Source organism: Orycteropus afer, unplaced genomic scaffold (assembly GCF_000298275.1).
Source record: "Orycteropus afer afer isolate SDZICR_OR568_19922 unplaced genomic scaffold, OryAfe1.0 scaffold00292, whole genome shotgun sequence".
NCBI classification, from domain to species: Eukaryota; Metazoa; Chordata; class Mammalia; order Tubulidentata; family Orycteropodidae; genus Orycteropus; species Orycteropus afer.
Window position 1 is genome coordinate 527,152 of NW_006921879.1, and position 15,331 is coordinate 542,482.

Genomic DNA, 15,331 nt, shown 5'->3' on the forward strand with positions numbered 1-15,331 from the left:
TGAGGATCATCTGCCCAGGGGTATTAGAAAGCCAGTCCTTACAGGGAGCTTCAAATAGATTCTTTCAGAGTTTAATGATTTTTTTTTTTTTTTTTCTGCAATAGGGTGAAAAAGAAACAAAAGAAGAGGAATCTCTTAAATCCTCCTTGAAACCAGAGTCACGGCTAGATCTTCGGGTACAGGAGCTGATGAAATTGATTTGTAATGTCCAAGCCATGGAAGAGATGATGGTAGAGATGAAGTATGATACCAAGAAAGCCCCACTTGGTAGGACTTCAGATTCTGTCCTACATTTTCATATTTCCTAGTTCCTTTAATGGGATATTCCATCACCATTATGGTACTATTGAATGAGGAAAAGGGATTTGAGGGTGAAAAGTTGTTGAGAGGAAGGTTCTATTTTGAAAGTCTTTTCTTGGGCAGGAACCTAAGTGCAGTTTATTGGATGAGACCCTGTTTGTGAAATCTGATCTCTGCCTGGGTCTGCAGGAAAGCTGACAGTTGCACAAATCAAGGCAGGTTACCAGTCTCTTAAGAAGATTGAGGACTGTATTCGGGCTGGCCGGCATGGACGAGCTCTCACAGAAGCATGCAATGAATTCTATACCAGGATCCCACATGACTTTGGGTAAGGCTTGTGCTGACTATCAGTCTGTTCTACTACTCCCTATCCACTAAATCTATTAGCAGCAACTATAATCTTTCAAAATTTTCATTTCTAAGGAAATTACTGTCTTGAATAGAGAACCAAAATAATTTATAGATAGCTTATTTAATCAGCTAACACATATATCTGAGGCAGTCTCGTGGTCTATTACAACCATATTCCCTGACCAAGTGGAAATTACTGACTTAAGAGAGAATGAGTCTAGTATCTAACCACCAAGTAAAATACTTTCAAGCATGGCATCCATGTTTTCCTTTTCCTTACGGTAATTATAACCACATTAACACCATTTCTGTGAACTCAAGTAATGTGGTCACATGAAATACATTTTATCTTTTTTCAGTCTATATGTTGTTTTTTGTGCCTTCTTTCTTTTTAAAACCATGTGACTTTATGAGGTACAGGGGTACCTCTGCTTCTAGATGGGACTATAACCAACAATTCCTTATTGATGTCAGTATACCTTAGTGAAAAAACAAAAACCAAAGCCACTGCTATGGAGTTGATTCCAACTCGCAGTATTTCTATCCTTGTCCCAAATGTCAGAATCTATATAATTTGTATTCTATCACTCAGAGTATATATCTATTATTCTTTTATATATTTGGAAGTTAAAAGTCTTCACAGATCTCTCTCTTTCAAATGAAAACCCAGTTTCTCATACCTGTTTTCTAAGGGACCTATTTTTAGTCTGCTATTTTTAGTTATGGGCCATTTGGCCACATATCTTATGGGTTATATACCTCTTTCCTTAGACTCCGTACCCCTCCACTAATCCGAACAGAGAAAGAACTGGCAGAAAAAGTGCAACTACTAGAGGTGAGAGATGTCCAGATTGGGAGGTACTAAATTTCTTGTCCTAATTTCCTCCTACATTGATTCTGTATCTCATCTTATCAGGCTTTGGGAGACATTGAAATTGCCATCAAGCTGGTGAAAACAGAGCTGCAAAGCCCAGAACACCCACTGGATCAACACTATAGAAACCTCCATTGTGCCATGCACCCTCTAGACCACGCAAGTTATGAGTTCAAAGTAAGAAAAATGATCATTTCTTTTCATATCTATAGATCTTCTCTCTCCTACCCCACTGTTCTCTGCTTCTGGTTGAGAGAAAACTATCAAATAGAACAGTTTTCATTGACTAGGAATTTGGGTACTAGAGCTCTTCTTCCTACCTCATGAGACCATTTGGGAGCAGACAGACAGTTCTGCCAGGATTTACCAGAAGCCATGATGTTCTTCAGCTCGGCCCAGTCTCTCTTGGAGGCCACAGCAGCCATTCCTTTCATTCTTTTTCACAGGTGATTTCTCAGTACCTGCAGTCTACCCATGCTCCCACACACAGTGACTATACCATGACCTTGCTGGACGTTTTTGAAGTAGAGAAGGAGGGTGAGAAAGAAGCCTTCAGAGAGGACCTTCATAACAGGTCTGAGTCTGGCTCTGAGTTCAGAAAAACATCCCGTCTTTTTTACTCTCGGGGCCTTGCCTGCAGTGTAGTTGTGGAAATTATAGAGGAGATGACAGAGGCAGCTGTTGGCTATTTATGCTCATGGGCTTTGTGTGCCAGAGAGTACAAGTTGACAATAATGATTTTTCCTTAGGATGCTGCTATGGCATGGTTCCAGGCTGAGTAATTGGGTGGGAATCCTGAGCCATGGGCTTCGAGTTGCCCCACCTGAAGCTCCCATCACAGGTTATATGGTGAGTAGAAATTGAACAATGGAAGGAAGCACAGGGGGAAATATAGTAATTTCCTTTTTTCCTAGAGTAGGATTAGGTGATGCCCCTTTTCCAAGAATCAAACCACTTTATTGATAATCCTGCTATTTCTTACTACATCATTTTCTCTTTAATTTCCTAATGATATCCCTCCTTTCACCAGAAAGCAGAGATTCACAGATGGTTCTGCCCTCTCTGCAGTAGAATTTAGGGGAGGAAGTGGAAAATGATGTATATCGTGTTGAAGAGAATGGAGACACAGGGTCAGTGGTTGAGCCTGCCTTCTAACACAGTGGTTTGAGCAGCTGACCTTGATGTTTTGTTTGTATATTTCAGTTTGGAAAAGGAATCTACTTTGCTGACATGTCTTCCAAGAGTGCCAATTACTGCTTTGCTTCTCGCCTAAAGGACACAGGATTGCTGCTGTTATCAGAGGTGAGGCAGGAGCACATCTGTGATCTCTAATTGACTATTAGTTCCTGTTTTTCTAAAAGAGAAAAGTTGGACCCCAGAACCAAAAGGGAGACTTGATAGGGGAGCAAATGCAATTCCCACTGCCTTGCATTCCTCTGTTGGGAAGAAACTGCTGGTGGGCTTTTTTGTTGGCTTTAGAGCCATCTAATTCTCAGTCGGACATGGGCATTCAAAGGTCTTTTGCTTTGTAGGTAGCTCTAGGTCAGTGTAATGAGCTACTAAAGGCCAATCCTGAGGCAGAAGGATTACTTCAGGGCAAACACAGCACCAAGGGGCTGGGCAAGATGGCTCCCAGTCCTTCAAGCTTCATCACCCTGTAAGTGACCCAGGAGGCTTAGACCACTCCTTTTAGCTTCCTCCATTCCAACTTCTGCACCAGAGGCTGCTGTTGGCACACCTTTTTCCATTTGACAGGAATGGGAGCACAGTGCCCTTGGGACCAGCTGGTGACACAGGAGTTGTGAATCCAGAGGGTTATACCCTCAACTACAATGAATTCATCGTCTATAACCCCAACCAGGTCCGTATGCGATACCTTCTGAAGGTTCAATTCAATTTCCTGCAGCTTTGGTGAATGTTTATATTGAATAAACCAGAGAATATATCTTCAATCAACAAACTAGGCAATGTTAATGCTTTTGAATTTTCTTATGTTTTATATAATAAAACAGTACAAACTGACCGCTGGCTCCTTTGGCTTTGCTTCTCCAAGCATGTATTTCTCCTGGTATTAGTTTATCTTCATTTTGAGGACAAAAGATACACGTTGCTCTGTGTATCCCACAGTTAGATTGGCCCCTAGTAGCTCAGAACCTTTTTCTTCACAGCACAATAGCCTCTGTGCATTGAGGGATACTAATGGGGATACTGCCTCGGAAACCCAAGGAGGGGTCACTATGAGTTGGGTCCGACTCGATGGCAAACAACAACACAACAACAACAATGGGGACTATAGCTTTACCCCATTTTCCTACAAACTGGGTTTGATGGCTGTTATTGCAGAAAGGCAGCAAAGGCTGAATTCTCTTTTCCCCCATCCAAATTTCACTCCCCATTTACCAGCTGTTTACCAAGTCTCCCACCACTTAACATCCTAAATCTTAGGAGAAATCCAGACATTTAGGCAGTCTTTAGAGGACTGTCACTAAGATGAAATGCATCTTGGGAGGAAGGCACAGAAGTGGAATGAATTTTCACTGTACATTACCCATCTGAAAAGTACTAAAATCCAGACCAGATCCAGAGATTTTCTGATCATTTTCATGCATACCACACTTCCTTAATTAACAATGAAAGACATTTAAATGAAAACAGTCACCTATAACTTTTCAGAGACCAGATTACCAGTATCAGAATTTTAAGTATATATATATATATACATATATACACATATGTACACATACATATATGTATTTACATATATATATATATCTCTTTGTTGACCTAGAAATTACAGATGCCCGTGTTTGCATAATGGAGCTCTGGTGGCATACTGATGCTAACCACATCAATGGTTCATACCCACCAACTGCTCTGCAGAAGAAAGATGAGGTGATCTACTTACGTAAAGATTTATAGCCTTAACAAAAGACTGGCATGTGAGTTGAACATTTACCTAAGGTAGATACACTCCTTGGAAAGAACAATGGGAGAAAGAAGGGCTGTTGATGCACAGGGGGACTAGCTCAGGGGGCAGGAGTGCACGGAGAGATGGACACAGGGAAGAGGTAACTATCGGGAGGAAGTGGGAGGGGAGCTGTTGCATTGTGGTAAACTGTAGTCAATGTCATGAGACAAAGTATATGTGAACTGCTGTATGGAAAGTGAATTTGCTCTGTGAATTTTCACCCAAGTCCCAATTTAAAGAAAAGATTTATAGCCTTGGAAACCCAATGGGGTTGAGTCAGAATTGAGTCAATGGCAGTGGGTTTGGTTTGGTTTGATCTTTGCATAGGTGATGTTACTGCAGCATTGTTATACAAAAAAAAATGTTAGTAAGGAATTTATTAAATATTATATCCACTCTGAAATATACTATACTGCTATTAAAACTGAAGTAGGCTTCCTACACTTCTAAAAAAATAAAAGAGAAAGAGATGCTTCCCAACTTATTCTAAGAGGGCAGTAGTACCCTGATAACAAAATCAGATAAAGATACCACAAGAAAACTATACAATGTCCCTAATACATACAGATGTAAAAAACTTCAATAAAATACTAGAAAGCTTATAACCCATCAACATATAAAAGGAATTATATACCATGACCAGTTGGGATTTATCACAGAAAAACAAAGTTGGTTCAACATATGAAAATGAGGATAGGTAGTTTAGTATATGCTTTTGTGGATAGGAGAATAGATTGTTCAAATGTCCTATGGCCCCACAGGCCAGTGGCTATAACTTTGGAATTTATCCTAGCAGACACTGGGAGAAACTGAAATTCTGTTTGATGGTAAAAGCCCAAAGGTTGTTCAGCATAAAACTTAACTTTTTCCTTCAATATCCTTAGGCACATATATTCTTACATCTAGTGTCTGCCTTGTCTCTACTCAGTAAGAAATGATTATGAACTTACATATCTCCAAGACTGAAAAATAAACCCTTTAAGCAGACCTGGCCAAGAAGGCAGAGTATATTGAGCAAGTTAGTCTCCACTTAACTTTCCCTATCCCATCCCTCCAGCCTTAGCTGAGGTGCTTTTGTAGAATTTCCAGATCAATACATGTAGACATTCAGAGTTTCTGGCCCTTGGCCCACACTGTCAGGAGAGCCAGAGGCAAAGGGCTGAAACCAGGGACTTTTAGGATGATGCTATACCATGGTTCTCTGCAGGATTTCTGGGTAGGATTCTGAATCATAACTTTCAAATTGCCCGAATGGGGGCTTCTAGTCACAAGGTATATGTGGAGGAGGTAGTCTAGAAGGTATATGTTGAGCCATTGTAACAGGTACCTAAAAGGTATAAGCATGACCTGTTTTTGAGACTTACCAGCTGAAGGCATTTTTTATGCCTTTACCTTTAGGTTTGGGGAGACACTGGTACACTGGGTGCACTAAAGTCTCTCAGGTGGATTTCTCCATGTAAAATTGAGGCTAAAATGAGAGTAAAACTCATAACATCTAAAATCCTCAAAACACTTCTCTCAGTGTAGGGCAGTTCCCTAAGAGAGCCCTACCAACCCAGACCCAAAGCCCTATAATAGTCATGGGTTGTCTACACAAATCTTTGAATTCTTGGACACAAAAGACATTTCCTTCTTCAACCCTTAGAGTGAAAGGGCCTTAGGAAACTCTCCCTCCCGTAGAACATACTTGTATGAAGATAGGTTTCTAGAACTTTTGGTTAAGAGTATCAAAGTTCAGGTTAAGTCCATAGCCATGTTCCATCTTTCAAATCAAGTTTTAATGAAATTCAATTTGAGAGAAATAAAGTTTTGTGACCTCTTTTAAGAATGCCAATTTCTGGACTTCGGTTAGATGGAGGAATAAGCAGACAAGCTACACAGAACCTCTTCAACAAAGAAAAGAAACCAATTGATAGAAATATAGAAGATAATCTTGGAGCCCTGAGCTTTGAAAAGAAGTATACAGAAGTGGATGAGGCACCAACTAATGGAAAAGCCTGAATGAAAACGGGACCTAAGTATAGGCTCCGTTTGCCAAGGATGGCAGGCATGTACAAGAGGCTGACAACAGGAAAGGAGACAGGTGATGTCAACTAGCAAATAGAGGAGCACAGCACAGTACCCTGATTAAGTAGATAACATATAAACAAAGAAAAATTATGGGCAAGTCACCCCAAAATACAATACCAATAAATATAAACACAAAAACATCACAATGCCTCAGAGACAACAGAGCATCACAGTCCACACAAAGAAGCAAGATAAAGCAGGAAAAACAAGGGACCAGGATACAGACCCAAAACATATCCCTGAGGAAATGCAGCATTGGAACTCCCTAATAAGGAATTCAAAAGAATTATATTTAGGTACCTTCAGCGAATTGAGAGACAGATCAAGGAAAACACTGACAAAATGGAGGAAAAACAGAAAACCCTAGTACAATTTTGAAAGACAATACAAGAAGAAAATGATAAATGAAAAAAATTAGAAATGATACAAAATCTGCAGACAGAAATCCAGAAGATTAATACTAAATTTTCAGAAATAGATAATATATTGAATGGGCAAAGGAGTAGAATTGAACCAATGGAAGACAGAATAAGTGAGACTGAAGGTAAATACCTCAAGAGTTCTTTGGAAAGGGATCAATCAGAAAAAAGATCAAAACAAAATGAGCAAAGCCTAGGGTTCATGTGGGATACCATCAAAAGGAATAAACTATGTGTCATCGGAATTCCAGAACAGGAAGAGAAAAATAAAACCACAGAAAAAATTGTCAAAGATGTGTTGGAAGAGAATTTTCCTGGTATGATAAAAGATGAGAATATATCCATTCAAGAAGTCCAACAAACCCCAAACAGGAGAGATCCCAAAAGAAAATCACCAAGACATATCATCATCAAACTCACCAAAGACAAGGCAGAATCCTGAAAGCAGCACACGAGAAACGAAAAGTTACCTACAAGGGGCAACCAGCAAGACTAAGCTCAGATTTCCCAGCAGAAACCATGCAGGTGAGAAGACAATGGGATGGCATATATAAAGCCCTGAAAGAGAAAAATTTCCAACCAAGAATTATATATCCAGCAAAACTGTCCCTCAAATATGATGGTAAAATTAGGACATTTCCAGATAAGCAGAAATTAAGGGAATTTTTTAAAACCGGACCAGCTTTACAAGAGATACTAAAGGCAGTCCTTTGGACAAAGACCCAACAACAGCAAACAACAACTGACCATTAACACACATGATAACATAACCCAGAAACCAACCCAGCTATGGAAGTATCCGAAATAAATAAGCCTACAAGATTGTAAACAGGGAACCAGAGACATCAATTGACAAACGAGGACAACTACAAACCAAAAAGAGGGAAAAAAATGTGTAGTTACAGAACTTCTAAATGGTAGGGAAGTCAAGACAACTACAAGATAGAACGACTGTTCTAAACTTGGGAAGAAAACTATAAATCACAGGGTAACCTCAAAGAAAAATGATAAACCTTCACATCAAAATTAAAAAGAGGACCAGCACAAATATTTAGCAAATACTAAAACAATAGCAACAAAGGAAGTGATAACATGTTTCATAAACAAAATGAGCTCAGCACAGAAAATTACATGGAACAAAGACATGAACACCACAAAAAAACACATAACAAAATGACAGCAACAAATTCATAGTTGTCAATAATTACATAGTTGTCGAGGAACTTATCTCTAAGATTTATAGAAAACTCCAACACCTCAATAGCAAAGGGATTAATTCAATTGAAAAATGGGCAGAAGACATGAATAGACACTTCACCAAGGAAGATGTTCAGGTGGCCAACAAATACATGAAGAGATGCTCATGATCACTGGCCACCAGAGAGACGCAAATCAAAACAACAGTGAGATGCCATCTCACCCCATCACTGATGGCAAGGTTCAACAAGACAGAAAATAACAAATGCTAGTGAGGATGTGGAGAGATTGGGACTCCTGCTGGTGGGACTGTGAAGTGATACAACCACTGTGGAAAGCAGTATGGTGATTCCTTAGAAAGCTGGAATTGGAGATACCATTTGAACCAGCAATCCCATTACTAAGTATATGTCCTAGAGAGGTGAGAGGCAGGACAGGAACAGATAATATGCATATCCATGTTCATCGCAGCACTATTTACAATAGCAAAAAGATTGAAACAACCGACATGCTGCCCATCAACGGAAGAGTAGATGACCAAACTACGGTACAAACACATAATGGAATGCTGTGCAGCACTAAAGAATAATGTAGAGTCAGCAAAACACCGCATAACATGGATGGACTTGGAGGACATTGTGCTGAGTGAAGTCAGTCAGTCACAGGACAAATATAGTATTATTTTGTTGTTGTGGAGGGTCAAGGAAAGGTTTATACATGGAGAGAAACTTTCTTTGTTGGTTGTCAGAGGTGGGAGGGTGGGAAGCAAACACTGCAAAAAAAAAATACACTGACCCAGGTCACTTTAATTTTGTACATTTGACTGTACATAAATTATATTTCAATAAAATGCATTAAAAAAGAAGAAGAAGAATGCCAATTTCTACATTGACTAATGCCTGCAAATCAAGTGGCTACTGCTGCCCTGTCAGAGGTTGTGAGGGCCAGCAGACTCATTTTGCGCTCAGTATCTTGTCTGCTCACCTCACATCTAGGTAGTCAGTTCTGTTAAGATGGGGCTGTTTCTGTGAGAGATTAGTTTTGTTCCAGTCTTATCACAGTTTTTCTGTATGCCCTGATGTGGGCACTAATGACTCGCTCTTCCTCTCCTTAGTCTTATTTAGCCAAGGAGAGGCCTTTAGCTGTCTATTCTAGTGCTGGCCAACATCACTGTCATTCCTCCTCCTCCTGGCAAGAATGATATCCTAGATCCCTGGGGCTAGCAAGTGACACAGGATTTTAAAGCTTTGTTTCAAAGAGTGCTAATTAATGATATGATTTACTTTCTGGCAGTTCTAGTAAGGATTAATGTTACATCAGATAAGAAACAGAACATCCATATTCTTCCTTCTTGGTCCCAATCCACATGAGAACACAGGCGGATTATCCTTGAGATTGTCTGGCACTTTATTTTTATAACCTTACTAAGAAAGCAAGTCCTGGTCTCTTCAGATTTTTTATGTGTAGCACAAGTGGCTTCATCTTTCCTCTGAGTCAAAACATCTTCATTCCCAGGATAAAAAGTATACATTGCCCTGTGCATCCCCCACAGCGAGCTGCAGGGTAGAATCAGGACCCAGCCAAGGTTCTAGGCAGCAAACCGCCGCTTCACAGAGGAACAGGCCCAGCTACAATGGGAACAAATGAGAAAGATGAAGGTTACAAACCTAAGGCCTCTCTACCAACTTATTTTTCTCTCACATTAATGCCTTTTATTTAGAAAAAGGTTGGTACAGCATCATTGCCAAAAGAAACCAAGATGTTGATCTTGCCCTTTCTTACCCTGTTTGTTCTTTTGTGACATCCCTTGTATGCCCCCCTTGCACACACTTACCAGCTGCATACTGGGTCTCTCCCATAGCTTCACATCTCTGTCGCTTGAAGCTGTCACCAGCAACTCAGGCAGAACATGGAGAGCTGTGACAGAGCCCGAGTGGATCTCAGAGAAGAGAGAGAGACATATGATGATTTCTCCGTGAGCATTTTTCAGTCAAGGAAGCACCAGTCTTCTATGTCAGATCTCTAGCCCTCTTCTTCCAAACTCATCCTTCCCTCAGACTCACCTTTCTACACTGCCGTGTCTTTAGGCTGAAGTTTATTCGCCAGGTGTCCATGCTGACATTTAAATCCAGGCATGTAGATGATTCTGTTTCTGTGTTTTGGGTTTCAGGATTTTGCCAGATGTTACCTGTGGTCCATTCTCCTTCAGGGGAGCACCTGGCCATATTCCACAGCATTCCATCAGAGCTGGCACACAAAAATGAGGACTCTGCCATTCCAAGGGAAGAAGTAGAGCCAGGATAGGCCTTAGATTTAGAAGCACCACCATTTTCTCTGAGGCCATCCACTGGTCCCTTGGGTCTGCCTGTCATCACTCACCAGATTCAGGTTTGGCCTGAGTTACCCTTATTAGGGCTCCACTAGGATTTTCTAGGTTGATATTAAAGTCCAGGCTCTCTTCAAACTCTCCTGATTCCTTTTGTCTCTGTGAAAGCATAGATAATTTTATTTAGCCTACTCATACCACTCAGTCCTGTCCAGACAAAGCAAGAGCTTTTTGCTCTGACTAGTTAAGACATTTTTTCTTTTCCTTTCTTTTTGAGCTACAACTTAAATATAGTAAAGTACTGTACAAATCTTCAAAGTACATCTCAATGAATATTCAGTACACACATAACCCATGAATCACCTCCCAGATCAAGATGTAGAACATTTCCATCTTCCTGCAAGTTCTCCCCATACCCCTTCCCAGTCCATACCAGAGCACCTCCCCCAAAGCTCAGTACTGTTCTCACTTCTATCACCATGTACTAGTTTCACCAGTCTGTACACTTCATTTAAGGGAAATCAAAGAGTGTGTACTTTTTGTGTCTGGTTTCTTTCATCCAACATACCATCTATAACCTATGTCTATCTTGTTCCATTCATCAGTATTCAGTATCCCATCCTTTTTTATTTTTTTGTCATTTAGTATTACCTTGTATAAATATACCACAAATTATTTATTACTATCCTGCTTATAGGAGCTCTGGTAGCGTAGAGCCTAAGGCACTGGACTGCTAATCAGAAAGCTGGCAGCTCAAACCCACCAGCCACTCCTTGGAAGGAAGGTTGGGCAATCTACTTCCGTAGTAACACCGCTTTGGAAACCCAAGGAGGGGTCGCTAAGAGTTGGGCCTGACTCCACAGCACGTAATAACAACAACATCCTGCTTATAGACATTTGGGTTGTTTTGGCAATTAGGAATAAAGCTGCTATGAACATTCTTGCTACCAGTATTCTGGGGGAACATATGCACCCATTTCTCTTCGGCATGTATCTAACAGTGGAATTGCTGGGTAAAGGGCAGACTCTAGTAATAAGTAGCAAATAGGCAGATTAGGATTTGACAAGTGTTTTAGGGACAAGGGCACCTTCCCACTTCCAGTTGCCATTGAGTCAATTCCGACTTATGTGACTCCACGTGTGTCAGAGTGGAGTTGTGCTTCAGAAGTAGATGACCAGGCCTTCCTTCCAAGGTGGATTCGAACTTCCAAGCTTTCAGTTAACAGCCAAGCTTGTTAACTGTTTGCATCATGCAGGGCCTTCAAAGGGCTCTAAGGACCTATATTTGATGTGACCAGCCAACTTTGACCACACCCGACTCAACAAATGTTGCATATCTATAAGGAAATGGCTAAGCAGAATGACAGCGACAAGATGCAGTCCTTTCTCTTGAGTTGCTAATATTCATGGTGGGAAAGAAAAACAAACATGAAAAAGTAATAATACAATTAATAAAATTCCTAGGTTTATGGTTTCCCATAATTTTTTTAAATAATAGAATCTTTTTTTTTGTACCGATGAAATCTTATATAGAACCCTAACATACAAAGCTCTCCAGTTGAAGAAGAAGGGAATTTGGAGCCAACTGACTTTCCCTTCACAATTTCTTCCATGATGGGCCCCAAGGTTTAAAAAACAGATTGGTCCTCAATAAATATTTGCTTTAATACACACCCAAGCAGAACTTACTAAGAAAGAAAGAACTTCAGGGGCCACTGATGGCAGGACAAATACACCATACTCCTTGTGGGTAGACAACATTGCAAGACCATTTTCTGTATAGCAGCTCCTGGTTCATAAGAAAGAAAGAGGCTGAGCTCAGGAACACCTCTCTGTAAGACTCAGTGTTTTGTTGTAAGTTAGACTCAACACCAGGGTAAGTGCTAATCCACTTTTTCTTTTTCCAGCTTGGGAGGAAGCAGAATTTTGGATCTTACCAGATTACAGAGGGATCATTCCCTGGTGTTACGTGCAACAATTCAAAATCTGCGTTGGCCAGGATGAGGGAGTGACCATCAGGGGCCAGGCCCAGACCTGACAGGATGCCTATGTCCTCCTGTAGAACTCGGTTCAGGTGAAGGCTATAGTACAACCCAAGAAAATGGACAGAGAAAGAGCCTACTTTAGAACTTATCTCAGACTTCTCAGTTCCCCATGAGCTCTTCGGGAGTGAAATATAAAACAAAATGCATCACCTTGCTTACAAAGCCTGTTATTTTTTCTATTTTTCTAATATCAATGTTCATCATCACCATCCCCTTATTTGCTCAAACTAGGAATCTTTAACACTCTTGACTTTCGCTTCCCTGCCTACCTCTAAGTGATTGGTAAGTCCTGTAGATTCTACATACAACACATGTCTGTACCTATATCTCTCCTCAATCCCACAGTCCAAGTCAGGGCAGGCATGTCTTTCTCGGACTCCAGCAACAGCTATAAAAGTGGCCTCCCTACCTTCAGGTTCTCTCTGCTACTACATATCCTTCATACTACCACCAGTTCTCTTCCTAAAACTCAGATCAAGATTCTGCTCAAATTTGTCAGAATAAAACCTAAAATTCTTAAGCACTGTGCCCTCTACAGCCTAGCCCCAGTTTAGCTTCTCCACCCAATTTCACCCCAGTCCCAGCATGCACCCACGCACTTATACCTAGAATACAGCATACACCCCCATGCCACCTTTTCCTTACACCTTCTCAAATTCTGCAGCCCCAAGAATTTTATATGTATCTTCGTTATAGCACTAATCACTCTGAATAGTGTTGGTCGTTTCCTTATATGCACATTCCTCGACTGTGAGCTTCCTTATTAGCTAAAAAATAAATTTCATTTGTCTCTGGTTCACACTCCCTGGCCCACCACTGGGCATAAAGAGGGCACCTGATAATTATTGATTTCAATTGACATGGTGAGGAGCAGAACACAATTTCCCAGAAACTGTTTTTCCTTTCTATAGCTAACATCCCATTGTCCTAGTTCAGAAGCAGAGGTAGAGTGATTGGAGTAAAATCTGGGTATAAGAAAAGGATTGCTCCTACTATATTACCCCAGCTGGTTCCTTTCACCTGAAATTTCTAGATGTTGAATTTCTCTGCAGCTCCACTTGCCACTCACTGATTTTTTCATCAGCACTCAGAACGAAGAAGGTGTGTGCCGAGTACCAGATCAGGGCACTGATGCGGTCTGAAGCCTGGTGTACATAATAAGGTATATCTAGTGTTTCTGAGGGGAAAGGATTGACCCTCTTTCCCCTCCCAGGCATGAATGCAATCTCTATCCCTGGTGTGTACCATTAAATCCACAGCTGGGCCAGACCCACACAGAGCAAAGAACCAAGGCTACCCCAACTCACCTGCGCTGTGGTCACAGCCTTTGCGTCCTGCCACAGGATCAGTTCCCCAGTTTGATTCCCAGACACTGCCATGGAACCATCTGGGGCCCAGGCCATAGCAGTAATGGCTACAGGATTCTTAGGTCTGTTTTTGTCCTCTAGAGAGAAAAGGCAATACATCATTAGAAGCTGGGCCACTGCTGAGATACAAGAGAAGACACCAGGCTATCTCGGTGTCATGCCCTTCTGTCGCACCCTGCCTCTCTCCTCGCGTCACTCACCTGCTTCCTTAGGTACTTGCCAGAGCCGTACAGAGCCATCTTCTGAGGCAGTCAGTAGGAGGCCTGCAGTGTCTGAGACAGCAGCTGCACTGACAGGCCCACTGTGTCCCAGGAGGGTGTGTGTTTGAAACACCTAGGAAGGGATGGAGATGGGAAGTGGAGGGTTGATACAACAGAAGGCTGCCAATATATACTCTCCACCTGCCACCCCACCCAGTCCTTGTAGGAGCTCACCAAGAGTGGATGCCACAACCTAGTGGTCCCATCCAGTCCAACAGTCACCACCAGAAGCTCTGACCCGGGCTGGCCAGCTGATGAGACATAGCAATGGATTGACAAGAAGGAAAGAAGCAAGGAGAAGGGAGGGAAGTAAGGGAAAGTGGCTGATGTTCCACTACCTGCACGTGGCTCCTGGGCAGCCACACAGTGACTGATGGGTCCTGAATGAGCAACGATGCTTGTCAGTTCCACGCCCTGATGGTCCCACACTTTCAAGGTCCCATCCCGGCCCACAGACACCACATGCTCCTCCTGCATCCAGAGAACAGCATCAGAGCAGAGTCACACTGAGCAAGACATGGAAATATGACAACCCAGGTGTGGGCTGGGCATTAGGGGCTTTACAGTAAAACAACCAATTGCTATTAAGTCAATTCCCACTCATGGTGATCCCATGTATTACGGAGTAGACCTCCAGGATTTTCTTGGCTGTGATCTTTACAGAAGCAGATTGCCAGGGCTTTCTTCTATTAGGGGCTTAGAAGATGCCAAAGGGTGAGGACAACTCAGGAATGGTGCGGCTGCATGGCTCAGGAGTGCAATCTTGCCATAGGGTCATGGTACTAAGATGCTGTGTTTTCATGTTCCCAATGCTTACCGTTGCACCAAATATCAGCCTTAATCCTGTCCTAATTTAGTCTCAAGCATCTCATTCTTTATACTCCTTTCACTTTTAAGATTAGACACTCAATGCATCCAGGCTCCCAAAGCCCCCACAGCCCTCCCAGAGACCCCTGGTGAGCCTTCCACTGTCTTCTCACCACGGCTGCCACAGCGCTCACGGCACTCTGATGACCCACGAACTGACCAAGCTGCTGTCCTGACCTGGGGTCCCACAGCCCCAGAGAGCCATCGCTGGAGCAGGAGATCTGAAGAGTTAGACGGTAGAGAAGTGGGATTATCAGCATCCCTCCAGCATTTTCTTATACTTACGT

General features: G+C 41.9%; 2 protein-coding genes across 2 annotated transcripts in view; one reads left to right on the top strand and one right to left on the bottom strand.

Annotated features, from left to right (window-relative positions):
- Positions 1-3,440, top strand: part of PARP2 (poly(ADP-ribose) polymerase 2) — a 12,148-nt gene extending 8,708 nt beyond the window's left edge. Inside the window, exons 9-17 of the mRNA XM_007951118.2 lie at positions 105-267; positions 490-628; positions 1,423-1,486; positions 1,568-1,702; positions 1,972-2,099; positions 2,275-2,374; positions 2,729-2,827; positions 3,058-3,182; positions 3,281-3,440. Of these exons, the coding sequence (XP_007949309.1) occupies positions 105-267; positions 490-628; positions 1,423-1,486; positions 1,568-1,702; positions 1,972-2,099; positions 2,275-2,374; positions 2,729-2,827; positions 3,058-3,182; positions 3,281-3,440 (1,113 nt within the window). The remainder of the gene's footprint in view (positions 1-104; positions 268-489; positions 629-1,422; positions 1,487-1,567; positions 1,703-1,971; positions 2,100-2,274; positions 2,375-2,728; positions 2,828-3,057; positions 3,183-3,280) is intronic.
- A 6,244-nt stretch (positions 3,441-9,684) lies between these two features.
- The window catches only part of TEP1 (telomerase associated protein 1), a 34,236-nt gene continuing 28,589 nt past the window's right edge, over positions 9,685-15,331 (bottom strand). The window contains exons 44-55 of the mRNA XM_007951221.1: positions 15,158-15,265; positions 14,516-14,648; positions 14,352-14,428; positions 14,118-14,250; positions 13,858-13,994; positions 13,571-13,695; positions 12,443-12,586; positions 12,195-12,294; positions 10,559-10,664; positions 10,243-10,448; positions 10,014-10,118; positions 9,685-9,807 (exon numbers count right to left, since the gene is read on the bottom strand). Of these exons, the coding sequence (XP_007949412.1) occupies positions 9,685-9,807; positions 10,014-10,118; positions 10,243-10,448; positions 10,559-10,664; positions 12,195-12,294; positions 12,443-12,586; positions 13,571-13,695; positions 13,858-13,994; positions 14,118-14,250; positions 14,352-14,428; positions 14,516-14,648; positions 15,158-15,265 (1,497 nt within the window). The remainder of the gene's footprint in view (positions 9,808-10,013; positions 10,119-10,242; positions 10,449-10,558; positions 10,665-12,194; positions 12,295-12,442; positions 12,587-13,570; positions 13,696-13,857; positions 13,995-14,117; positions 14,251-14,351; positions 14,429-14,515; positions 14,649-15,157; positions 15,266-15,331) is intronic.